The sequence below is a fragment of the Oncorhynchus mykiss genome, chromosome 14 (genome assembly GCF_013265735.2).
Source record: "Oncorhynchus mykiss isolate Arlee chromosome 14, USDA_OmykA_1.1, whole genome shotgun sequence".
Classification (NCBI taxonomy): Eukaryota; Metazoa; Chordata; class Actinopteri; order Salmoniformes; family Salmonidae; genus Oncorhynchus; species Oncorhynchus mykiss.
In genome coordinates this window covers 14221621-14247985 of record NC_048578.1, presented here as the reverse complement: position 1 = coordinate 14247985, position 26365 = coordinate 14221621, and the positions used below count along the sequence as shown (strand labels likewise).

General features: G+C 42.6%; 2 protein-coding genes across 3 annotated transcripts in view; both read right to left on the bottom strand.

The window, feature by feature from the left end:
- The window catches only part of LOC110488879 (protein transport protein Sec24B), a 32899-nt gene extending 11880 nt beyond the window's left edge, over positions 1-21019 (bottom strand). The window contains exons 1-14 of one of the 2 annotated variants that reach the window (XM_021561316.2): positions 20538-21019; positions 19162-19833; positions 18864-19028; positions 9381-9494; positions 7395-7478; positions 7049-7176; positions 6327-6511; positions 5944-6046; positions 5251-5377; positions 5036-5145; positions 4811-4923; positions 938-1056; positions 581-636; positions 137-343 (exon numbers count right to left, since the gene is read on the bottom strand). In XM_021561316.2, the coding sequence (XP_021416991.2) occupies positions 137-343; positions 581-636; positions 938-1056; positions 4811-4923; positions 5036-5145; positions 5251-5377; positions 5944-6046; positions 6327-6511; positions 7049-7176; positions 7395-7478; positions 9381-9494; positions 18864-19028; positions 19162-19833; positions 20538-20631 (2277 nt within the window). In that variant the 5' untranslated portion in view covers positions 20632-21019. The remainder of the gene's footprint in view (positions 1-136; positions 344-580; positions 637-937; positions 1057-4810; positions 4924-5035; positions 5146-5250; positions 5378-5943; positions 6047-6326; positions 6512-7048; positions 7177-7394; positions 7479-9380; positions 9495-18863; positions 19029-19161; positions 19834-20537) is intronic. The other variant, XM_021561317.2, reaches the window with a different exon arrangement.
- Positions 21020-23003: 1984 nt separating this feature from the next.
- LOC110488877 (thiosulfate sulfurtransferase/rhodanese-like domain-containing protein 2) lies at positions 23004-26362 on the bottom strand. Its single transcript, XM_021561315.2, has 9 exons — positions 25899-26362; positions 25505-25797; positions 25291-25399; positions 25075-25197; positions 24315-24420; positions 24078-24193; positions 23805-23963; positions 23552-23690; positions 23004-23383 (listed from the first exon to the last, which is right to left on the bottom strand). The coding sequence occupies exons 1-9, from the start codon at positions 26034-26036 to the stop codon at positions 23157-23159; spliced, it is 1410 nt and encodes a 469-aa protein (XP_021416990.1). The 5' UTR covers positions 26037-26362; the 3' UTR covers positions 23004-23156.
- Positions 26363-26365: the final 3 nt, after the last annotated feature.

The following is a 26365-nucleotide window of genomic DNA, read 5'->3' as shown; positions in this document are numbered from 1 at the left end:
TTTTGATGTCTTCACTATTATTCTACAATGTAGAAAATAGTATAAATAAAGACAAACCCTTGAATGAGTAGGTGTCCAAACTTTTGGCTGGTACTATGTTTGTGTGTGTCATGCCTGTGTGACTCAGCACTCATACCTTGGTACTGGACCTCTGGTTGGGGTCCTCCCGGGACTGCAACAGGCCTGGGCCCAGCGTGGGTAGCTGGGTCTGGAACACGGAGACGCGGCCCCCCGTGGGGGACATGAGTTTGTAGGCAGCCTGCAGTGCCGGGCCCAGGGCACTGTGGGTCTCCCTGGTCTGGCTAAACATGCTGTGTAGGGAGGTCAACAGTACCCTCACCAGCTGGGAGAGGGGGGAGAGGAGAGGGAGAAAGGAGAGAGAGGGAAGGAAAGAGAGCAGTCAAAATCACTAAAAAAAAGGCACACACAATCAAAAAATACTATCACACTAAAGCAACCATACATGGTCTAAAACACACCAAGACTCTCACCTTCACACGCCAGTCAAGAAAACCAGCCTGTGATGACACCGGTAAACACAAATAGTTGCACACATTCTCAGTCAAATAAAAACCTTTACCGCTCTGCTTTCCTTCAGGTTCACCAGGAGACTGTCGTGGGTTGGAATGAAGATATCTACAAAAACAGAACCAAGACGGAATCATTTAATGTATCACAGCTCCAATTCAATTTCCTTAGATATTTAACTTGGAGAAAACCAACAAAAAAAACGTCATTATTTCAACCATCAGTAAATAAGTGACAGGTCAGTTTGAGGGAGGGGGGATGCAGTCAGTCTGCAGTCATCAACACTACACTGTTGCCTTCCCAAGAGTTGTTTAGCAAGATAACATGTTGGCTAGAGCACAAACCGACTGACATTTCTAGGGAGTGGACCTGAAGATGGATATGGGGAGCTGACTGAAAGAACACACACCGTCGATGTCGGAGACCACCAACATCTGGGGCTGTGAGAGGCTCTCGTGGAGGTTGTAGAAGTGGATGGTGCTGTTGAAGGTGATGAAGCCAACTCGGGTGCGCGTGTCCCCAGGCATCCTGAAACACAGACAGAACCCCCAGAGAGTCACCCTAGCCTCCAGCGTATAACAGTACTGGACAATGGAAATGGCAGAATCTCTCTCGGCTTTGACAATGGAATTCTGGTGAACTCATTCCCACGTCAAAAAGTGGGATTATGGATTTGGCATTATGGAGTTGACGTGACAGATCTTCCAGACATTGAAACCAGCAGGGAACAGTTGTCAGAGCTAGTTTTGTTTGGTTACGACAAAGAACAATTGAATTTCCTGGGAAAATCTGGAATAACAGTCCTGTTCAAGTATTCCATGTCTCTTTTCCTGGCGAGAAAAACTAGATATACAGATGAAGTCGGAAGTTTACATACACTTTAGCCAAATACATTTAAACTCAGTTTCACAATTCCTGACATTTAATCCAAGTAAAAATGCCCCGTCTTAGGTCAGTCAAGATCGCCACTTTATTTCAAGAATGTGAATTGTCAGAATATGGGTCAGAAGTTTACATACAGTGGGGCAAAAAAGTATTTAGTCAGCCACCAATTGTGCAAGTTCTCCCACTTAAAATGATGAGAGAGGCCTGTAATTTTCATCATAGGTACACTTCAACTATGAGACAAAACGAGAAGAAAAAAATCCAGAAAATCACATTGTAGGATTTTTAATGAATTTATTTGCAAATTATGGTGGAAAATAAGTATTTGGTCAATAACAAAAGGTTCTCAATACTTTGTTATATACCCTTTGTTGGCAATGACAGAGGTCAAACGTTTTCTGTAAGTCTTCACAAGGTTCTCACACACTTTTTTGCCCCACTGTATACTCAATTAGTATTCGGTAGCATTGCCTTTAAATTGTTTAACTTCGTTCAAATGTTTCGGGTAGCCTTGCACAAGCTTCCCACAATAAGTTGGGTGAATTTTGGCCCATTCCTCCTGACAGAGCTGGTGTAACTGTGTCAGGTTTGTAGGCCTCCTTGCTCACACACGCTTTTTCAGTTCTGCCCAAAACAATTCTATAGAATTGAGGTCAGGGCTTTGTGATGGCCACTCCAATACCTTGACAATTTGCCACAACTTTGGAAGGTTGCTTGGTGTTACTGTCCATTTGGAAGACCCATTTGCGACCAAGCTTTAACTTCCTGACAGATGTCTTGAGATGTTGCTTTAATATATTCACAATTTTCCTACCTCATGATGCTATCTATTTTGATGAAGTGCACCAGTCCCTGCTGCAGCAAAGCACCACCACAACATGATGCTGCCACCCCGTGCTTCATGGTTGGGATGGTGTTCTTCAGCTTGGAAGCCTCCCCCGTTTTCCTCCAAACATAACTATGGTCATTATGGCCAAACATTTCTATTTTTGTTTCATCAGACTAGAGGACATTTCTCCAAAAAGTACAATCTTTGTCCCCATGTGCAGTTGCAACCCGTAGTCTGGCTTTTTTATGGTGGTTTTGGAGCAGTGGCTTCTTCCTTGCTGAGATGCCTTTCAGGTTATGTCGATAGCGGACTTGTTTTACTGTAGATACTTTTGTACCCGTTTCCTCCAGCATCTTCACAGGGTCCTTTGCTGTTGATCTGGGATTGATTTGCACTTTTCGCACCAAAGTACGTTCATCTTCAGGAGACAGAACGCGTCTCCTTCCTGAGCGGTATGACGGCTGCGTGGTCCCGTGCTGTTTATACTTGCGTACTATTGTTTGTACAGATGAACGTGGTACCTTCAGGAGTTTGAAAATTGCTCCCAAAGATTAACCAGACCTGTGAAGGTCTACAATTCTTTTTTCTGAGGTCTTGGCTGATTTCTTTTGATTTTCCCATGATGTCAAGCAGAGGCACGGCATTTGAAGGTAGGCCTTGAAAAACATCCACAGGTACCCCTCGAATTGACTCAAATGATGTGAATTAGCCAATCAGAAGCCATGACATAATTTTCTGGAATTTTCCAAGCTGTTTAAAAGGCATAGTCAACTAAAATGTAAGTTGTATTAATTCTAAGTGAAATAATCTGTCTCTAAACAATTGTTGGAAAAATTACTTGTGTCATGCAAAGTCGATGTCCTAACCAACTTGCCAAAACTATAGTTTGTTAACAAGAAATGTGTGGAGTGGTTGAAAAACGAGTTTTAATGACTCCAACCTAAGTGTAAACTGTAAACGTGTAAACTTCTGACTTCAACTGTATGTATGTATACATCTTTCTTTACTTCACAGTTGAAACGTATCAACTTCAAACGGGCTACTCCTTGTGGAATTGTTGCAGATTTTGGCTCAGTGTTGCCAAAATCCTATTGCTCCCCATATCTTATTCTATTTTTATTTCACCTTTATTTAACCAGGTAGGCCAGTTGAGAACAAGTTCTCATTTACAACTACGACCTGGTCAAGATAATGCAAAGCAGTGCGACAAAAACAATAACACAGAGTAACAAACAAATAAGCGTACAGTCTTTAACACAATAGAAAAAAAAATAGAACAATTATTGTATAGTGTGTGCAAATGTTGAAGAGTAGGGAGGTAGGCAATAAATAGGCGAAATAATTACCATTTAGCATTAACACTGGAGTGACAGATGTGCAGATGATGTGCAAGTAGAGATACTGGGGTGCAAAAGAGCAACAGGTTAAGTAATAATATGGGGATGAGGTAGTTGGGTGTGCTATTTGCAGATTGGCTGTGTACAGGTACAGTGATTGGTAAGGTGCTCTGACAGCTGATGCTTAAAGTTAGAGAGGGAGATATAAGTCTCTAGGGCAAGTTGCTGAAGGGGGTGCTGTGATGTTGGCCGGGGTAGCCAGGTGGAAAGCATGACCAGCCATAGAAAAATGCTTTTTGAAATTATCGTAGATTATTGGTGGTGACAGTGTTTCCTATCCTCAGTGCAGTGGGCAGCTGGGAGGAGGTGCTCTTATTCTCCATGGACTTTACAGTATCCCAAAACTTTTTGGAATTAGTGCTACAGGAAGCAAATTTCTGTTTGAAAAAGCTAGCTTTAGCTTTCCTAAATGACTGTGTACATTTTTTTGGAATGGGGCATGCTTATTAAGATGGTTAGGAAAACACTTTTGAAGAGCAACCAGGCATCCTCTACTGACGGGAGGAGTTCAATATCATTCCAGGATACCCGGGCCAGGTAGATTAGAAAGGCCTGCTCGCTGAAGTGTTTAAGGGAGCATTTGACAGTGATGAGGGGTGGTCGTTTGACCGCAGACCCATTACGCAAGCAGACAATGAGGCAGTGATCGCTGAGACTCTGGTTGAAGACAGCAGGAGGTGTATTTAGAGGGCATGTTGGTCAGGACGATATCTACAAGCATGCCCATGGTTACAGATTTAGGGTTGTACCTGGTAGGTTCCTTGATAATTTGTGTGAGATTGAGGGCATCTAGCTTAGATTGTAGGACGGTCGGGGTGTTAAGCATTTCCCAGTTTAGGTCACCTAACAGTATGAACTCTGAAGATAGATGGGGGGCGATCAATTCACATATGGTGTCCAGGGCACAGCTGGGGGCTGAAGGGGTCTTTTATATGTATGCATGCTGATGGACTTAACTGCTAAAACAGAATGCACCAGAGAGATTAATTTCAATATTCCTCCAGTTCTTACGCACTTGCAAGCAGGCCAATGCAAGCCATGTTTTACATTTCTCATTTTATTTTTTCCCACCCTCTTTGAAATGGAGCCTAAACTACAAAAAGAGAGTCTTATTTTGAGAACTAAAAGGTTGCCAAATACTATGTATGGACTCTATGGCAAAGCGACTCACTTGTCCAGGTTTTCCAGTAGGGTGTGACAGAAGACGTTCAGGTAGCCTCCCTCCACCGCGTTGTGAGACACATCCAGCACAAACAGGTACACTGCAGGCTGAGGGGGACGCAGCTGGGGAGAACACATGCTTTACTCAAAACATTCAACCAGTTCACATCTGCAGTCTGACATGTGTCTGATGGAGACCTGAGGGCAAACTGCTTCTGGATGGATGAATACTAACCATGTAATCTGAAGAGGCTATGAACTCCACAGTGGAGTTCTGTACCTCTGGCCTCTTGTGGGGCTCTCCATATGAGCGGGTCACTGGGTTATACATAAACTCATCAGGAACTGAGGAGGAGAATATTTACATTCAGGTGATTTAGCAGATGTTATTGAACATCAGCATTTGGACAGTGCTGCCCTTGTACACCTATTGAATAGAGGGATCCGTACCATCGTTGACCCTGTAACAAAGATTGCATTTCCATCTCCTCTGGTCCAGGAAGGAGACGAAGGGGTTAATGTAGGTGCGACAGGAGCGACATCTCACTATGGTGTTGGACGTGATCACTGGGAGTTGCTATGGATAGAGAGAGATTCTGTGATGAAGATTATTTATTTCATCTGTGGTTTGTTACAAAGTTATTTCTGACAATTTGGTCTAAACTCTATATTTGATCTAACCTGCACCTGCAATATGCATCTTGTAAGAGTGGAATCCTTTCTGTAAACACCTTATGTCAACACCGACTGGCTTTTTGTACTTTTACCACTTTGCACTTCGACTGACCCTAAAACAATGTATTATTGCACCACCTCATCCTCCATCTCAACCTGCATTGCCTCCTACTGTTCTGTTTCTGTACTCAGTTTAATTTCCTATGACAGAATGACAGTTTTATTTAGGGGGCATAGTATAGATCAACACTGAAAACCAGTCAATATAAATAGCCACTGACAAGTTTTCTAGGATATTCACTCAATTCCACTACATTTATTCTGTAGCAAATTGCCCTTTAGAGTTCATAGCTCCCTGAAATGTCAGTTCCTTACACCTATCCAATCCTCTCAGATCTACACCAGGAGTTAGGAGCCAGGGGATGTTTGTGGGCAGAGCCCTGGTTGTGTTCGGGTTGGATGTCTTACTGCGAGGTCTCTGAAGGGGTGCAGGAGCAGGCCTAGGGGAAGCCGGGCTTTATTCAGCAGGGCCTGGGTCTGGGGGATGTTGGTCAGGGTACACCTGAACGTGCTGTGGAGGCCAGAGAGAAGAGCGTTTAGCACTGCCTTGCCAGACATGAGCTAATATATTTCATTGAGTTAGCGGAGACTATGGATGAACAATGCAGTGTGGAGATAGAGAAGTACGTTTGAAATCAACAATGTTTCCAATATGTGTTTTGCTTGATCCTATCAATAAGCTTGGGAGACATGTCATTCAAAGTGTTTCAGTTTATGCTGCATATTGTCAGTGAGTTTTGTGCTCAGATACCAGCATATTCTCAAACCCACAAACTCTCCCTCCCTCTTACTCCGGGCTGCAGTTGGCCTTCTTTAGGTCAGCACTGAGGTTGGGTTCTGGGGCATCCAGGGGCTGGTGGGGCAGCAGGTTCCTCTCCTGCAGCAGGTTGACCGGCCGCAGCGCCTCCACCTCCAGCTCTGGTACACCGCTCAGTCCCCCGAGGGCCGCAGACAGCTGGGACATGTTAGGGAAGGGCTGCGCGGACAAATGGGACGCAGTTAGTCACACAGTAAAATGAGACATGTAGATCATTACCACAAGGGTCCGGTGTGGAACAGAGATGAACATGATAGAAAGGAACAGATGAGAAATGTATTGACCAGTGGGGTAAAAAGTATTCAATTGTCATACTTAAAGAAAAGTAGACACCTGACTAGAAAATTTCTCAAGTAAAAGTGACCCAGTAAAATACTACTTGAGTAAGTTTAAAAATATTTGGTTTTAAATATAAAAACCAGACGGCACAAATTTCTTAAGATTGTTTAAAAAATATATTATTTAGGAATGTAGCGAAGAAAAAGTTGACAAAAATATAAATAGTAAAGTACAGAAACACCACTTAAGTAGTACTTTAAAGCATTTTTACTTAAGTAATTTACACCACTGGTATTGACTTAGCCTACTAACTCCTTTTCATGTATTTCATGAGGGACCATATTACAATGAGGAATATATAGTATTTTGATCATTTTAGTCATACACAACCAGGTGGGTTGCACCAGAACATCTTACCTGTGGCAAATGCTGATAGCCAGTTTGGTTGTACCCGCCGTGTGAGGGGGAGGAGTCTGTCCTGGAGACCGGCCTCTGCTGATAGACTGGCTGATTGGGCATGTCGGCAGACGGTGGATTGGAGAACTCTGGAAATAAAGAGAGAAACATTAAAGTTGCATGTACCAATGGATAGCTGCCAGCTGAGCACATTTGGGACTGTGGTTGAGTGGAGATATGTGGCAGAAGAAATGTTAAATTGGATGACGGATCTGGCCTCAAGATGGGTTGGGTCAAATTTTTCAAATGCCTCCACAATGCAGAGTACATGTAGCGTTGGATGTTAAGAGCTGAGTAAAGTATGTACCTGGGTAGCTGCCGCCTTCCAGGGAGTCGTAGCTGTTGGGCACCGGGGACGCACTGCCGGTGGTGGTTGAGGAACTATCCCCGCCTGAGAAAGGAGGGAGGTGAAGAACGAAACAGAGTTGTGAGGAGCTGTTGTCTTTCAACGGTTTAGTACAACTCTGCAGGACCTTGGACATGCTGGCGGGAGAAAAATAAAACATGAAAGCTGCTGAAATGGGTAGAGTGTCCGCACTGAGATTGGGAGTTGGATCTCCGGCCTAGTCATACCAAAAACTGTAAAAATGGAACTCAATGAGTCTTTGCATGGCACTCAGCATTAAGGAGATAGACTAGCCTCCTGTCACGGGTATCTCCGGCTCCTATGAGCCATTCCGGCTCGCACAAGCCAAGGCTACTTACTTATAGAGAAACAGACAGCAGTTATCATCATTATCATCATCTCCCTAGGCCGTGCACATACAGCCTTCCTTCCATCTATTGAGTAATTGGGTAGAGGGGCTATGGGGCACTATGAGATGGTGCTTTTAAGTCTCAGCCACACGCACATCGGAGTTGATTAATCAAATTGGGCCAAATGGAAGGCTGTGACAGTGAACCAAGATAGCACTGCCTGCGCAGGCCAAGAGCTCATTGGATGAGCTCCAATTATCCCAGGCAGCTAAATCTGACTGCCACCCCACTGGATTAAGTGATCTGGATATTAGTGAAACTGGCTGGCTGGGGACACAAGGATGATATGATTGCCATGCCCTTGTTCTCGTATGAATTCATGTCATAACACAAAACAGTAAAAGGGTAGGCATAAACAAAACATGTTGGCCAAGCAACAGAAAGAGACAGAATGATAAGGGACCTGATCAAACAGGACAAACATCTGCAACTTGAAAATGACAATGAAAATGATGGAATGATAGAGAGCGTTTGGTGTGTAAGATGGGGAGGAGGAGCACACCTTTAGCAGGAGGTGCTAGCGAGAGCTAGTGCTGACATGCCTAGGCCTCTACCCTTCTCCCGGCGGAGACCAGTGCCTGCTGGCCCACAGCAACAAGGGACCTGCTATATTTAAAAAGCTGTTAACCTCTAGCCAATTACACAAAACCCAAGGGTGGGACCCACCAGCACCCCTAGGACACTCATAAACACCTTCTTGTTGAAACACTGCATGTACAGTGCATGCTGATAACCAAAATGGGAAATGTAGTATAATAACATCATTATCAGCATAGCATAACTATGTTAGGTGCTAAGATTAGAGGTTCCAAACAAAGTGTTGGCTAGTAACTGGCCCAGAAAGGGAGCTAAAGAAAAGTGTGTTTTTTCCCTTATCTCAATGCAAAACCAATCATGCAAAATCAATTGTTTTTCAGGTGGATGAAATTCTGAAATTGCAACGGGAAGAAAAATGTGCTTCTTAATTCAGAAACCAGTTGGATCAGTGTCTGTAATTGAAATGCAATCGTTCCTAAATGGTTAGTGGGCGAGAGCTGAGAGGACATGATTGGACAGCACAAGAACGAGTGCGTAGCCTGCATGTCAAGAAGATTAAACCGATCCTAAAACAACTCATTTGCTCTCAAAGACTACACCCTACTCACATGATTTCACCGATGAATCGAATTAAGCTTAAATCAAGGCTTATCTTGATCAAGAAGAGGTTAATTGATCAGCTTCACCTTTCTTACTGACATCCTTCACTGTGGTTTCAGTTACAATGAGCTCTCATCACTAACATCCAATATCTATTGGGAACACAGTGATAATGCTGGGAGAAGATGTGGCATAGCTGGTGAATGCGTGGAGGCCGTCAGGTGGGCAGTAGAGGGGGGCAGAGAAGCTGCTAGAGATGGGCGGAGGTGGCTTTGAGACATGAGTATGAATGTAAAGTGCCTGGGGTTGAAAGGAAAGTAAGTGCTGCATGGGTTGATGTGAGGGTCAGGTTAGTTGATGGTTATTGGAGTTGGGTTGGGAATAAAAGCTATAAGCAGACCTGCTTCCTCATCCTCATCATCATCCTCATCGGAGCTGGATGACGAGGGGGCAACGTTGGCGGCGGCGTTGGCAGAGCTAGCGCCACTATTGGCTAAATATCCGTAGTGCATGCCTGTGGGGGGGTGGGAGAGGGTACAAAACAGAACAACCATCAACTATGTGGAGGGGAGGAGGGGGCGAGGACAGAGCCAAAGGACTGAGTCCAGGAAGTCTGTGTGGTGGGCACGTTGTTGAGGATGGTTGTGATTCTCCTGCAAAAACATCCCTACTCACTAGCTTCTACCACACAAACCAGGTTTTCATACAAGCTTTTTATGCGAGTAAAGTACAAGTTAAAAAAAGTGTCACGACAGGCCTGATGGAAACAGCAAATTTGGCAGTAAACTTTCCAAACGTCGACAAAACACAAGACAAGGTGGGATATTTTTGTGTCAGTAAAATTAATAATGCGAGAAATGGTGATAGAAACGCTTATGAACAAATATTGATACAACCATCATATCAGATTTAAACTTGGAGTCACGCGATGACATGTGGTAGTGGGAGGACAACACAACTCTGGAAAACATGCAGTTTAATAGGCTACAGATTTAAAAAAATAATGAACTTCACAGGGTGGTGAAAGTGAACCGTGACAGGCTTGATGTTCTTTTCCTATAAATATCGAGGGTCTTATTCTGGTGACATAATGATCGATGCTTGGCTGCCATTTGACAAATGGCTCTTTTGTCCAGAATAATCTGATCATGTAGGCTATACCAACACAATCTGCCAGCTGTTGGCTTGAGCACACAATACCAGTGTAGGCACGTTCACTATAGAATTTTAAAAAATCAACATTTATTTCAAAGTTGAACAAATTATACACAAAGACAACTTTTAACAATTTCCACTGAACATTTTACCAAAACTAGTTTAGTGGAAGAACTGTGCAGAATAACTGTAAAATATCCCTCAGGTTTTAATGCAACCATGTTTTCTAAAAACTCTGACAAATATTTACTCCAAATTAAGATCCAAACACGTCTGCAGAAAGAATGGGGTGGTATTAAACTACAGTAACTGAATATTTACGCCCAGTAACGGAATTACAGTAACAAAATTCCATCATGTGTAACTGATCTGTACTATACAAAAACGTATAATTATGGATATGAATGTCATTCTCCTCAGGTTTCAGCACTGCGCAGCACAATAAAGCACAGCAGATTACAGTACGATATACTGTACTCTACTGTATGTATTGCACTATCCAAACTTGTGAAACATACAGTACCTGCCAAAAGTTTGGACACACCTACTGATTCAAGGCTTTTTATTTATTTATTACTACTGACTACATTGTAGAATAATACTGATGAAATAACACATATGGAATCATGTAGTAACCAAAAGTGTTAAACAAATCAAAATATATTTTATATTCTTCAAAGTAGCCACCCTTTGCCTTGATGACAGATTTGAACACTACTGGCATTCTCTCAACCAGCTTCATGAGGTAGTCACCTGGAATGCATTTCAATTAACAGGTGTGCCTTGTTAAAGTTAATTTATTGAATTTCTTTCCATCTTAATGCGTTTGAGCCAATCAGTTGTGTTGTGACAAGGTAGGGTTGGAATACAGAAGACAGCCATATTTGGTAAAAGACAAAGTCAATATTATGGCAAGAACAGCTCAAATAAGCAAAGAGAAACAGTCCATCATTAATTTAAGACATGAAGTTCTGTCAATATGGAACATTTCAAGAACTTTGAATGCTTCTTCAAGTCCAGTCGCAAAAACCATCAAGCGCTATGATGAAACTAGCTCTTATGAGGACCACCACAGGAAAGGAAGTCCCAGAATTACCTCTGCTGAAGAGGATAAGTTAATTGTTAGTTAACAGCCTCAGAAATTGCAGAACAGATAAATGCTTCACAGAGTTCAAGTAACAGACACATCTCAACATCAAGTGTTCAGGGGAGACCGCATGACTCAGGCCTTCATGGTCGAATTGCTGCAAAGAAACCACTACTAAAGGACACCGATAAGAAGAGACTTGCTTGGGACAAGAAACACGAGCAATGGACACTAGACCGGTGGAAATCTGTCCTTTGGACTGATGAGTCCAAATTTGAGATTTTTGGTTCCAACCTCTGTGTCTTTGTGAGATGCAGAGTTGGTGAACGGATGACCTCTGCATGTGTGGTTCCCACCGTGAAGCATGGAGGACGTGTGATGGTGCTTTGCTGCTGACACTGATTTATTTAGAATTCAAGGCACACTTAACCAGCATGGCTACAGCAGCATTCTGCAGCGATATGCCATTCCATCTGGTTTGTGCTTAGTGGGACTATCATTTGTTTTTCAACAGGACAATGACCCAAAACAACTCCAGGGCTGAAGGAGAGTGATGGTACTGCATCAGATGACCTGGCCTCCACAATCACCCGACCTCAACTTGCTTTGAGGACAATACAGTGCCACTGACACGGCCCGCTACCAAAACCTGCGGGCTCTCCTTCACCGCAGCCAACGTGAGTAAAACATTTAAACATGTTAACCCTCGCAAGACTGCCGGGCCAGACAGCATCTCTAGCCACGTCCTCAGAGCCTGTGCAGACCAGATGGCTGGTGTGTTTATGGACATATTCAATCAATCCCTATCCCAGTCTGCATGTTCCCACATGCTTCAAGAGGGCCACCATTGTTCCTGTTCCCAAGAATGCTAAGGTAACTGAGCTAAATGACTTTCGCCCCGTAGCAATCACTTCCGTCATCACAAAGTGCTTTGAGAGACTAGTCAAGGACCATATCACCTCCACCCTACCTGACACCCTAGACCCACTCCAATTTACTTACCGCCCCAATAGGTCCACAGACGACGCAAACGCAATCACACTGCCCTAACCCATCTAGACAAGAGGAATAACTATGTAAGAATGCTGTTCATCGATTAAAGCTCAGAATTTACCACCACAGTAACCTCCAAACTAGCCATTAAGCTCGAGACCCTGGGTCTCAACCCCGCCCTGTGCAACTGGGTCCTGGACTTTCTGACGGGCTGCCCCCAGGTGGAGAAGGTAGGAAACAACATCTCCACCCCGCTGATCCTCAACACTGGGGCCCCACAAGGGTGCATTCTCAGCCCTCTCCTGTACTCCCTGTTCACCCATGACTGCGTGGTCATGCATGCCTCCAACTCAATCATCAAGTTAGCAGACGACACTACAGTGTTAGGCTTGATTACCAACAACGACAAGACGGCCTACAGGGAGGAAGTGAGGGCCCTCGGAGGGTGGTGTCAGGAAAATAACCTCACACTCAAAGTCAACAAAACAAAGGAGATGATCGTGGACTTCAGGAAACAGCAGAGGGAACACCCCCCTATCCACATCGACGGAACAGTAGTGGAGAGGGTAGTAAGTTTTAAGTTCCTCGGCGTACACATCACAGACAAACTGAAATGGTCCACCCACACAGGCAGCGTGGTGAAGAAGGCGCAACAGCACCTCTTCAACCTCAGGAGGCTGAAGAAATTTGGCTTGTCACCAAAAACTCTTAACTTTAACAGATGCACGATCGAGAGCTCTATCACCGCCTGGTACGGCAACTTCTCTGCCCACAACCGTAAGGCTCTACAGAAGGCAGTGAGGTCTGCACAACGCATCACCGGGGGCAAACTACTTGCCCTCCAGGACACCTACACCACCCGATGTCACAGGAAGGCCAAAAAGATAATCAAGGACAACAACCACCTGAGCCACTGCCTGTTCACCCCAATATCATCCGAAAGGCGAGATCAGTACAGGTGCATCAAAGCTGGGACCGAGAGACTGAAAAACAGCTTCTATTTCAAGGCCATCAGACTGTTAAACAGCCATCACTAACATTGAGTGGCTGCTGCCAACATACTGACTCAAATCTCTACCCACTTTAATAATTAAAATGTGGATGTAATAAATGTATCAATAGTCACTTCAAACAATGCCACTTTATATAATGTTTACATACCCTACATTACTCATCTCATATGTATATACTGTACTCTATACCATCTACTACATGTTGCTTATGCCATTCAGCCATCGCTCATCCAAATATTAGATATGTACATATTCTTATTCATTCCGTTACACTTGTGTGTATTAGGTAGTTGTTGTGGAATTGTTAGATTACTTGTTAGATATTGCTGCACGGTCAGAACTAGAAGCACAAGCACTTCGCTACACTCGCATTAACATCTGCTAACCATGTGTATGTGACCAATTAAAAATGTATTTGATTTGACCCAACTGAGACAGTTTGGGATGAGTTGGACCTAGGACTGTTGCGGTCACCATATCACCGCCGGTCACGAATAGAGGTCGACCAATTATGATTTTTCAACGCCGGTACCGATTATTGGAGTACCAAAAAAAGCCGATACCGATTAATCGGACGATTTTTAAAAATGTATTTGTAATAATGACAATTACAACAATACTGAATGAACACTTATTTTAACTTAATATAATACATCAATAAAATCAATTTAGCCTCAAATAAATAATGAAACATGTTCAATTTGGTTTAAATAATGCAAAAACAAAGTTTTGGAGAAGAAAGTAAAAGTGCAATATGTACCATGTAAGAAAGCTAACCTTTAAGTTCCTTGCTCAGAACATGAGAACATATGAAAGCTGGTGGTTCCTTTTAACATGAGTCTTCAATATTCCCAGGTAAGAAGTTTTAGGTTGTAGTTATTATAGGAATTATAGGACTATTTCCCTCTATAGCGTTGGTATTTCATTAACCTTTGACTATTGGATGTTCTTATAGGCAATTTTGTATTGCCAGTGTAACAGTATAGCTTCTGTCCCTCTCCTCGCTCCTCCCTGGGCTCGAACCAGGAACACAACGACAGCCACCCTCGAAGCAGCGTTACCCATGCAGAGCAAGGGGAACAACCACTCCAAGTCTCAGAGCGAGTGACGTTTGAAACGCCATTAGTGCGCTAACTAGCTAGCCATTTCACATCGGTTACACCAACCTCACCTCGGGAGTTGATAGGCTTGAAGTCATAAACAGCGCAATGCTTGAAGTACAACGAAGAGCTGCTGGCAAAACGCACGAAAGTGCTGTTTGAATGAATGCTTACGAGCCTGCTACTGCCTACCACAGCTCAGTCAGATACTTGTATGCTTAGTCAGATTATAAGCGACGCAGGACACGCTAGATAAACTAGTAATATCATCAATCACGTGTAGTTAACTAGTGATTATGATTGATCGATTGTTTTTTTTATAAGATAAGTTTAATGCTAGCTAGCAACTTACCTTTGCTTACTGCATTCACGTAACAGGCAGTCTCCTTGTGGAGTGCAATGAGAGGCAGATGGTTATAGCGTTGGACGAGTTAACTGTACGGTTGCAAGATTGGATCCCCCGAGCTGACAAGGTGAAAATCTGTCGTTCTGCCCCTGAACGAGGCAGTTAACCCACCATTCCTAGGCCGTCATTGAAAATAAGAATGTGTTCTTAACTGACTTGCCTAGTTAAATAAAGGTCTGTAAAATAAATATATATATATATATATATATATATATATATATATTTATTTTACAGACCTTTATTTAACTAGGCAAGTCAGTTAAGAACACATTCTTATTTTCAATGACGGCCTAGGAATGCTATTTATATATATATATATATATATATAAATATATATATATATATATATAAATATAAATATAAATATATATATATATATATATATATATATATATATATATATATATATATATATATATATATATATATATATATGTATTTTTTTTTTTTAAACGGCCAAATCGTTTATGAAAACTTGAAATCGGCCCTTCCGATTAATCGGTCGACCTCTAGTCACGAGTCATAAAGCAGTCAAATTCCACATGACTGTTTAGTCGCTAATTAGGCTTTTCCAAGCTCTGATGCTGCTGATGGTCATTAGTAGCCTACCAAACTTGCTAACTGTCTGGTACTCAGCACTCTATTGTCACTAATCACTCTGAAGTCAATGCAAATATATTCGAAAATCTAATCAAACACTTCATGAGAGCCCATGAGCTCATGTTGCGCAACATTTATATAGGCTATGCAATTGCGGGAGAAAATGGAGTGATGGCCGCTAATAAAAAGACAAGGATCCATCAGCGTTCTATAGGCTAGACCTACTATGTTAAATTCTCAACTTTCCTAATATTAAGCACATTGCTTATATTTACAACCGCAGTATAGCCAATCTGGTTGGCATGAAAATAAACCACGGGGAAAAGTGTCTTCCATTTTTTCTATTTAAGTGCATAGATTAAATGTATTTTTCCGCTGCCCACGTGCATGATAATTGACACAGGTGCATGATAATGGTCCAATCTAAATCAAAACAAATTTCACACAATAATAGCCTGTCACTTATCAGTTGTGAATGATGCGGGGGAAAATTTTTTTTGTTTTTTTTGCTACTTTTTCTAATCATAGTCCCACATCTCATGTAGCCTAGCCCATAGGCCTATGTGTTTTAATAAGGTTTGGATCACAACAAAGTGGCCAAATAACTTCTTCAAGTTAAACACATTAATCCACTTTACAAGGGATGTTGAGCTTAACTGGCATATATAATCAACGCGTTGACTTTCAAGTTTGGGGAAGATAATTTCCACCATAAAAATGCACCTTTATAATAAATTGCATTTGCTGTCACTTTTGATAACGGTGTATTCCACTATTGGAACATTTGCATTTATAGCCAGCCTACTGCTATGTGCACATTTCTGCGCTTATAATGTGGAGAAATAGCCAAATAGTTTATAAACATTTTAAGCTAAACGTTCTGATCTGTTGCGTTAGCCATAATGCATTAAAAAAAGTTTGGGGATGCTAGTGGATGTATTAGTTTGGGATCTATCACATCCCACAACAGTCCCAGACTATGTTTGGAATATTTCTCTCTCGCACAGAATAGGTTAACTTAGTACTATGGGGGGATAGTAGATTGACATAGGCTAGTGCTTTTACTGTTCGTTAGGCCTACTCATCGTGTTGTTTGACGAAAAGTAAATGTGGACAGTTCTTCCAATATCTTCAATAAGCACCTCGGAATTGGATAAGGACGTGCGATGTGTCCATCTTCACTTGTAGCCTGTGAGAAAGACCTGATCAAGTGACGGAGAGCCATGTGAGTGAGAGGCGCTTCGGATTGCGCAGCACACTCAGGGACAAGGGCAAAACGTAGCACTCCGGCCTGCAAAAGGCATGGATTGTTTAGGGTGCATTACGGACACAAAGGGGATGCCGCCGTGAAATTCGAGGCATTATCAAGTGCTTGTCAAATTGTGAATGAGAGACTAGTGGTGCGTGTACAGCCTGTGCAAAAAAACAACAAATTGGAGCTAATGCCTTTCAAGCAACTTTTTTCACCGTACAGCCTTACAATGTATTAAAAAATCAAAAACATACAGCCCAACGTTTGCAGAACAACTAAAGTTAATAACTCTAAATTAAGCATATAGGAATACCTATTTATTTGTTAACCTCAACACAGAATAGCCGCATGTGGGCAATCCCTCAAATCGTTTGGAGAATATATTTATATTTTATTCAGCTTTGTTCAATTGTATTCTTCATACTATAAAATAATGTCACGGAATTATATGCAAATCTTGTCTGTTAAATGAACTAGTGTAGCCCACAGCCATTTAGCATATCCACATACAACTGATGGTATGCTATTAAATTATTCTGAAATAGACTACATTTTCTTCATATCATGCTTCTTTAGACCGGTCTAAAATAAATCATGGATATATTGTGAAGGTGTAGGCTATATTACATGGATTTATTCAACTTTTTAAAATGGCTTGTAGGCTGTGCGTGGAAGCCAGGAAATGCTAAATGTGTTTATGTTAATTAACGGTCTACTACCATGAGACTGACAGTTATTTGCTTAACAATCACCGGCTGATGAAATTTCGTGACCACCATAGCTCTACTTGGACCGCAAAGTGAAGGAAAAGCCGCCAACAAGTGCTCAGCATTTGGGAACCCCTTCAAAAAGCATTCATCATGAAACTGGTTGAGAGAATGCCAAGCGTGTACACAGCTGGCTACTTTGAAGAATCTCAAATATAAAATATATTTTGATTTGTTTAACACTTTTTTTTTTTTTAATTACATGATTCATAGTTTTGATGTCTTCACTACTATTCTACAATGTAGTAAAAAATTAAAACCCTTGAATGAGTTGGTGTGTCCTTTTGACTGATACTGTACGTCTATGATAGGTTCAGATTTGGTCCAGTACGGTCCGTCCGTGGACGTTAACATCAAAGCCAGGGTAGACCGACCAAATTGCGACTACTTTTCAACGTCCATGGACGTCCAGTGTCGGTCGGTCGATGCTCAGTGTGTGAGGATGCTGGTTAAAGTAAATGGAAAAAGAGTTCTCATGGCTAGGTGTCAGTAAGAGCTGAGAGAGGTGACATTAACTGGAGAGCAAGAGATAGAGGGAGGGGGTTGTCCAGACTCAGACAATTTTAACACTCTTGCTTTGACCACCAGACAACAAAAAGACAAAGAAAACAGTTATGAGCTGAACATAACAGTATGGCAGTGGAAGGGAGGCCAGTAGCAGGTGACCCAACTGTGGTTTGTGAATATTATGATTTCCCATTGTAGCCAATTCAATTGCAGTAATTCCGTTAGTGCTTTCTATGGTATCATCGTTACCAATTTCGTAACAGAACTACGAGATTTAATCACTTAATAATGCATAAACAATGGCTAAAATCACTATAACTAATTGGTAGGTCTATCATTACTTGTTACTTCTGTGAACTTTTATTATCCTCCCTCCTCATGGGGGACAAAATTGAAAATATCTTAACATTTGTGGATTTCTGGTAATGGAATTACATGGCACAAGGTAATATTTCTTAAACTTACAGATGGTAAATAATTTCTCCAGAACGAAATATAATTGCTGATATTAGTTAGCAGGGGTGTTTACATCAACATTAGTGTGTTTTGATGCATTTCTGATACCTTTTACATATTTTTATCCAGAAATCAAAGCCTTTGCTTATGCCCAATTAAGATTGAAAATCGTTAAAAAAAAATGAATCTATGCCATCACTTCTGCAAAACATACTCTTAACTTTCATTTGACACCCAATTTTTTATGTACCTATTAACTTAAGTTGGAGCTCATCGGTTATTTTAGATGGAAATGCCCCTCTTCAATTCACTTATTTAGACTAGGCCTAGAAAAAGAGTATGAAGATGAAAAACAGATGCTTTCATCAATCATTTAAATCAAGGTGAGGACGGAGAACCACACAAATGTAACGATGCAGGATCCTATAAAACTTGCATTAAAATGGCCGACATGGGCCTGCCATTGATGACGTCAATGCAGATGACCTATACAGATACTATAGAGAGATCCAGGCTAATTCAATAGGTTAAAAGCCTCTCCATTTACCTTGCTGATGCCCTGGGGAGGAATTAACTGAAGTGGATGGGATTCCTAAAGGTGGCATGTCCCTGTCAGCACCCCCAGTGTTGTGTGTGACTCCTCCTCTGTAGTGGTCATGTGTCATGGGTGCCTGGTGACTTTGGTCATAGTGTTGGAGGACTGGGGCTTGGACTGGGGAGAAGAAACCAATTAAGGCAGAGGCAAATATATCAAATACACAAATTGACAAGAAAAGTGGATTGACAAGTGTCTCAAAACGTATTCTGTACGGACATTCTCAACAGTACCAAGGAGTTGACTGTACCTGCATTACCCTGGCCGTTGACTGTGGCTGGTTGGCCGGGTGGAGCCATGCTATACCCAGGGGGAACCACTGCAGTAGATGCTGGGTGACTGGTGTCATTTCCTGGGGCATACTGGTGGAGGGGAGCGCCCATCAGGTTGGGAACAGCTGCTGGGCCGGTGGGAGCCTGGGAGGAACGCAATGTACCGTACTGGCTGCTTCCCGGAACAGAGGGGTACGAGACAATGGGATACAGGGGAGCACCTGGGCTGGTGTGGGGTGCCAAAACCAAGTTTGGCTGCTGGGGGTGGTGTTGCGTTTGGGAGGTAGGGTACTGCTGCTGTCCATAGTAGGCCCCAGGCTGTGCGTATGGGGCTGGTTGTTGGAATGAAGGTGCATGTTGGGAGTTTGGAGGGGCAGCGGAGGTGGGAAGAGTGGTGGGGGTGCCATAGGGCAGAGAGGGAGGGTGGGAGCCTTGGGTTGCTCCGTATGCAGAGGGGGCTACAGTAGGTGCTGCAGTGGGCTGCAGCAGCTGCTGGTGGCAGTAAGCACTGTGATCATTGTTCGTGATTGGAGCTTTTTGGGGGGCAGGGGCACACTGGCCTGGAATGGTTGGGTTGCCCTGCTGTTGAGGCCCGGCTCCATAGTACCCCGTCAAAGGATATGTGGATGGGTAAGTCTGCCCCCCTGGACCTGAAGAGAATAAGAGTTGATGTTAGAACAAAGGGGTTTGGGGTAAATTAAACATTGATGCCGATTATTGACAAGGAGGATATATGATTATCATAAATAGTGTGATCAACTATTATCAAAAGTATTACCTACATATATATTACTAGCTAACGTTACATAATAAATATTCTATAGAAATGATCAAACATGTCAAAGTCATCTAAGCAGCAACCCAAGAGTAAAATACTTTAGATCTGACTGGCCAGCTGCCGGTGTAATGATGACGCCCTAACGTTACTAGCTAGTGACAGATTTAAAATGCCCAAGTAAGCCATCTAGCTACAGTAGCTAACTAGCCAAAGATTCCTCCCACAATGGACCCCGTGGATCCTGGCTGCATTAGTGAAATAAACAAAGAATACCAAATAAATTTGTGAACATAACAAATATTACCACAAATAAACTTGGTTGTTTAAGATAGCTGGCTAGTATGGCAAACTTGAATTGATACTAGCTAACGTTAGCTAGGTAGAAATTCTCGAGTTCTCTTTTAAAAACGGAATTGTCGGTTTTAGTAATAACGTCATAATTTACGCAACTAACGTTAGCTAGCTAAGCTAATTACCAAACGCAACAAATATCCAAGCAACAGGCTTTCACACAGCCACATTAGTTAGCTAGTTATTTCAACCACTGGCTAGTTTAATCTCCACGGCCTGTTTTACCATTCTGATAGGGGGGTGCTGCTCCACCATTCGGCGTTGAATTCAAGCTGTGACCGAGAGAGGTTTTCAGGCTCGTAAAACCCGGCGCAGACATCTCTTGGTCCCACTGTCCTTTATCGACAGAAAGGCACAGGGTGACAAAGACACATGAAAGGCTGTCACCAAGAGCAGTACTATTCCCATTAGCTAGGTGTTCGTCTGGTGTTTTTGTGAACCCCCTGCCGTAGCTACCTCCAGCTCGGCTTGTTGTCTAGCTATGATGAGGTTCATCCCAATTGAGGCGATTTCGGGCGCGTTCGTAAATTGTCTCCAGTGTGTCAGAGTGCGTAAATTCAGTGCGCTGTTAAAATGTCTGTTCGTATTTTCAGAGCACACTGGACGCTCTGCGGAGAATTGGGATTGATCCGAGAGTTCTGACCTCACAACGGCAATCAAGCACCCATGCTAACTGGCTAAAGTTGTCTAGCTTGCTGGCTACTTACAGACACAAATGAGAGAACACCTCACTGAACATTTTAATTAGCTAAGAAGAGTTGGTTAAACTGTTTTCAAATCAAAGTTTTATTTGTCACATACACGTGTTTAGCAGATGTTATTGCGGGTGTAGCGAAATGCTTGTGTTTCTAGCTCTAACAGTGCAGTAATATCTAACATGTAATATCTAACAATTTCACATCAATACACACAAATATAAAGTAATGGAATTAAGAACATATACATATTTACATGAGCAATGTCAGAGCGGCATAGACTAAGATACAGTAGAATAGGAGAGAATACAGTATATGCATATGCGATAAGTAATGCAAAATATGTCAACATTATTAAAGTGGCTAGTGTTCCATTATTAAAGTGGCCAGTGATTTCCATTCTATGTATATAGGACAGCAGCCTGTAATGTGCTAGTGATGGCTATTTAAAAGTAGGATGGCCTTGAGATCGATTTTTTTCTCAGTCTCTCTGTCCCAGCTTTGCTGCTGACCTCACCTTCTGGATGATAGCAGGGTGAACAGGCAGTGGCTCGGGTGGTTGTTGTCCTTGATTATCTTTTTGGCCTTCCTATGACATCGAGTGCTGTAGGTGTCCTGGAGGACAGGTAGTTTGCCACCGGTGATCTGTTGGGAAGACCACACCACCCTCTGGAGAGCCCTGCGATTGTGGGCGGTGCAGTTACCGTACCAGGCGGTGATACAGCCTGATAGGATGCTCTCATTTGTGCATCTGTAAAAGTTTGTGAGGGTTTTAGGTGCCAAGCCACATTTCTTCAGCCTCCCGGGGTTGAAGAGGCAGTGTTGCACCTTCTTCACCACACGGTCTGTGTGGGTGGACCATTTGAGCTTGTTAGTGATGTGTACGCAGAGGAACTTGAAGCTTTCTACCTTCTCCACTGCAGTCCTATCGTTGTGGATAGGGGGGTGCTCTCTCTGCTGTTTCCTGAAGTCCACGATCATCTCCTTTGTTTTGTTGACGTTGAGTGAGAGGTTATTTTCCTGGCACCACACTCCCAGGTTATATAGAGCATTAGTGACTGTAACTGTGCTGCTGGCAACAATTTTTGCCAACATTTACTGACACGGTCATATTCAACAGGTGTTGCGCGTGCAAAAATTCATCAGTTATTATGTGCTCTTGAACACTGATATTAGAATAGATAGCCAGAGGAAATTTACAAACGCACCCTGTGTGAAGCTGCTGTTTCTATGTGACGAGCTACAGCTGGCATAACGGCGCCAGCTTGTTAGTAGGCAGATGTGCAAGAGATATAGGGTGCTTTCGTAAATTCACTCTGGCTATCTACTCCTATTTCAGAGCGCTCTCGTCTGAGAGTACCAGAGCGCAGAATAACATGAATTTTAGAACGTGCAACACCCGTTGAATATGACGGGTGTCAATAAATGTTGGCAAAAAAACGTTATTAAATTGTTGCCAGCAGCACAGTTAGTCACCAACGCTCTAGATAACATGAAACAGTCTAACCAGCGTAGGTTGAATTTACAAACACACCCATAGATGAGATGGATCAGTGTTGATTAATCAGAGTATACTTCTAGCTAAATCAGCACCTATTTTTTTTTATGTTCAAAATATTGAATATGTAATCTCTAAATATTTTTATTTTTTTATTTTACCTTTATTTAACCAGGCAAGTCAGTTAAGAACAAATTCTTATTTTCAATGACGGCCTGGGAACAGTGGGTTAACTGCCTGTTCAGGGGCAGAACGACAGATTTGTACCTTGTCAGCTCGGGGGTTTGAACTCGCAACCTTCCGGTTACTAGTCCAACGCTCTAACCACTAGGCTACCCTGCCGCCCCAAATATAGGTTTTTATTGAACAATATACAAGGTCATGATATCGGCGACATACATGACACCTCTGATCATGTCACATGTAATATATAGTGTCTAATGTTAGTGCATTTTTTACTTCAGCCATTCAAGACCCATTCAAGGCAAGCTCATAAAATAACTGTGATGTTGAGGATTCCTTTAATACAAATAGACACTAGCGGTTTGTCACCACAACCACATTTGGGTCTGTTGAACCAGGATTGTCAAAACCATGAGGGTAAAGTTCCAGGTAAGGTCTCTGCTTAGCGCTGTTGAACGTTTTAAAACATCACAATGCATCCTGGGGGATCCTGGGCCGCCCATCTGTGCACTCACACTCCTCTCTCTGTGTAGGTGTGGCAGAGGGCTCTTCTCCCTGGCCCTTGGTCTGGCAGGTGGGACAGCAGGCGGTGTGGCCCCCCTGTCTGCAGGCAGAGCAGGAAAGGACCAGCTGGCAGCAGAAGTGGGTGGAGCACAGCTGGTACTGGTCCCACGGAGAGCCGCAGTATCTGCACTCTGCAGACAAAGAGGAGGAAGGGGAGAGGACTATTGATGAATAGGTCTCTCGTTCTAACAGGAAGGAACTTTTTCTTTGGGTTGGCACATAAGCTCAAAAACTAGACTACTGCTTACATAAAAAAGCACTGTGATAATCAGAAAGGGAAATTCACAGTTTATACAGACCAGAGATGATGTCACTGTTGGAGGAGATGGCATAGCGCTCGTCAAACACAAACAGTTTGCCGCGATAGAAGCCCTCAGGGAATTGTTCCATGTACTTATGAATGCCACCTTTCAGCTGATAAACATCCTTACACACATCCTGGAAGTAGGAGAGAAACATACTTTTAAACATTTGTTTAGGTTGAGCTTTTGGGTTGGATGAAGCATGTTTGTCATGTTTCAATGAGACACTGTCACTGAAAGGTAAGTTTACTTTTGAGCGGAGATAGGCTGAGCCGCGTTCACAGCGAATGCCGCCGGTACAGTACATCAGGACCTTCTTGTCTCGAAAGAGATCAAGGTTCTGGTCAACGTAATCGGGGAAGTAACTGAATTTTCGGATGTTGGGGGCCAAACATTGGCTGAACTGCCCCTGAAAGCAAAAAAATATTTGGTACATTAAACTGCCATTATTTTTACTTTATATGATAAATACAAATATACCTACAGAACACAGTGGACATATGCAGTCAAATCCAATACTTACAATTTTACTCTCATAGAAGTTCCGGCAGTCCAGCAGTATTGTATCATTGCAAGAGTCACCTTTAGACAAAAGAGCCTCCACTTCTTTGTGGAATTCTTCAGGTTCCAGGTGAGCACCTAAGTGGAAAAAACAGAGGCTTAACTCAGGGCCATATTCAACCATTACCAGTTACTGGTTCCATTACGTCAAATAACATATCCAACGCAGACATACGCGAGACACATGTTATAGGCCTACCTGCTAGTCTGTAGGAGAGGGCATCTGGGTCCACTCCCATTGGCACTATTTCCTTGTAGACTCCAACTCGAAGGTTAGAGAAACACTCTGCGCCCCCATCACTGGTCTAAGGAGACATTGAAAACAATAGTGAATGGATCACAGAGAAACATTTGTAAACCTTACCCCAAGCCTTTTTCTGTTGTCAATGACTCCAGCCAAGTCATAGACTGTTCTCTCTGCTACCGCACGGCAAGCAGTACCGGAGTGCCAAGTCTGGGACCAAAAGGCTTGAATAGCTTCTACCCCCAAGACATAAGACTGCGAAAACAGTTATTCAAATGGCTACCCAGACTATTAGCATTGACCCCCTTATTTATTTTTTTGCACTGGCTCTATGCACACTCACTGGACTCTTCCCACACATACTACACGGACACTCCAACACACACACACACACACGCATATTGACGCCACACACACTTTCACACTCTTCACATATGCTGCTGCTACCCTGTTTATTATCCATCCTGATTGCATAGTCACTTTTACCCCTACCTACTTATTACCTTGTACCACTGTACATTGACGTGGCACCGGTACTCCTTGTATATAGCCTCGTTATTGTTATTGTATTACTATTTACTTTTTTGTAAAATGTTCTTACTTTTTAAAAACTCTACATTGTTGGGAAAGGACTCGCAAGTAGGCATTGCATGGTAAGGTCTACACATGTTTTATTCGACACGTGACAAATAATTTGATTTGATGTTGTTTTTACCTTAAAGTCTTCTTTTTCCATTATCTTGAAGATGGGATGGGAGCACATTGCCTTTATGTACAAGTCCGTCGCCACTTTTGTGCCACCAACTGTTCCATTTATCCCCTCTGTTGCCACCCTCACCTACATAAATGGTATTATAACTGAATGGAGTACTGAATTATAAAAAGGAAAATCATCATATTTTTATATGCCAGGATTGTGTCATTCTGTTACCTTGCCAGTTAACTGGAGTTTTTCACAAAGGGCCTTCTGCCAAGCACAGATGAGCGGTGGATCTGCCAGCTGACAGTAGCAGTAGAGCAGAAGAACCTCACCTGGGCCACTTTACATGTTACAAGAAACAGAGCATGAAAATGTATTAATTTCAGAACACTATAAGATTCACTGTAATGACTCAACACTGAAAGAGCCCACGAGGAAGCCCTACTTGTGTAGTTGGTCATCGGTGATGTGACTAGTGTCAGGTATCCAGGAGAAGATGTCAACTGGCTCTTTCTCTGTTGATTGTTGTTGTGAAGCAGCTTCTTTCTCATTCACGCTCAGTAGAATCTCAAATGTGGACTTGGTAAGCTTCTGAATGTCAGTGTCATGAGTCCTTGCCACATGTTTGTGGATAGAAGGAGGTTCCTTAAAGGTCTGGCCACAGCAATTCCAAACTGTTGTTGGAGACTCTGCCTCATGACATGAAGCTATTTTGGATGCCACGAATGTACCAAATGTCTGCAAGATAAGATATGTTTTCATTATGGCATACTAAGAAAATAAAAGGAGTGGATATAGCTAGCTAATAAGATAGCTAACGTTACGTTTGTTACACTCACCCTCCTCTTACAGAATGAGTAGTACCTTCGTAAAGTTGCAGAAAATTGGGGTTTCTCTTGTTTAAAACCATGGGATGCAATGGTGTCAACATCTATGTTAATTAACTCATCGCAAGCCATAACATCATCGGTTGTCATGTCAATGGTTTGCTAAGACAAGAAACTAACCAGCTAGACTTTGTCCAAACTCAAGTCAAGACAGCATTTTCTTCCGGTTTGCTAGGAAACGTTAGCCAGCCTACTTAGCTACACCAGTGGATAGCTAGCTACCCCATTTTACTTTAACTATGTCAGTAATTAAATCATTTAACGAAGCAATACAAATTGCCATAGAAATCAGTTTACCAACAAAAATTTAGCTGAAAAGTAACAGTTGCTAGCTAGGCCACACCAGTGATGAGAAACAAGGAACAAAACACAAGAATGTCGGAAGACAAATGAAGTACACAACCAAGTACGTCCGGTCA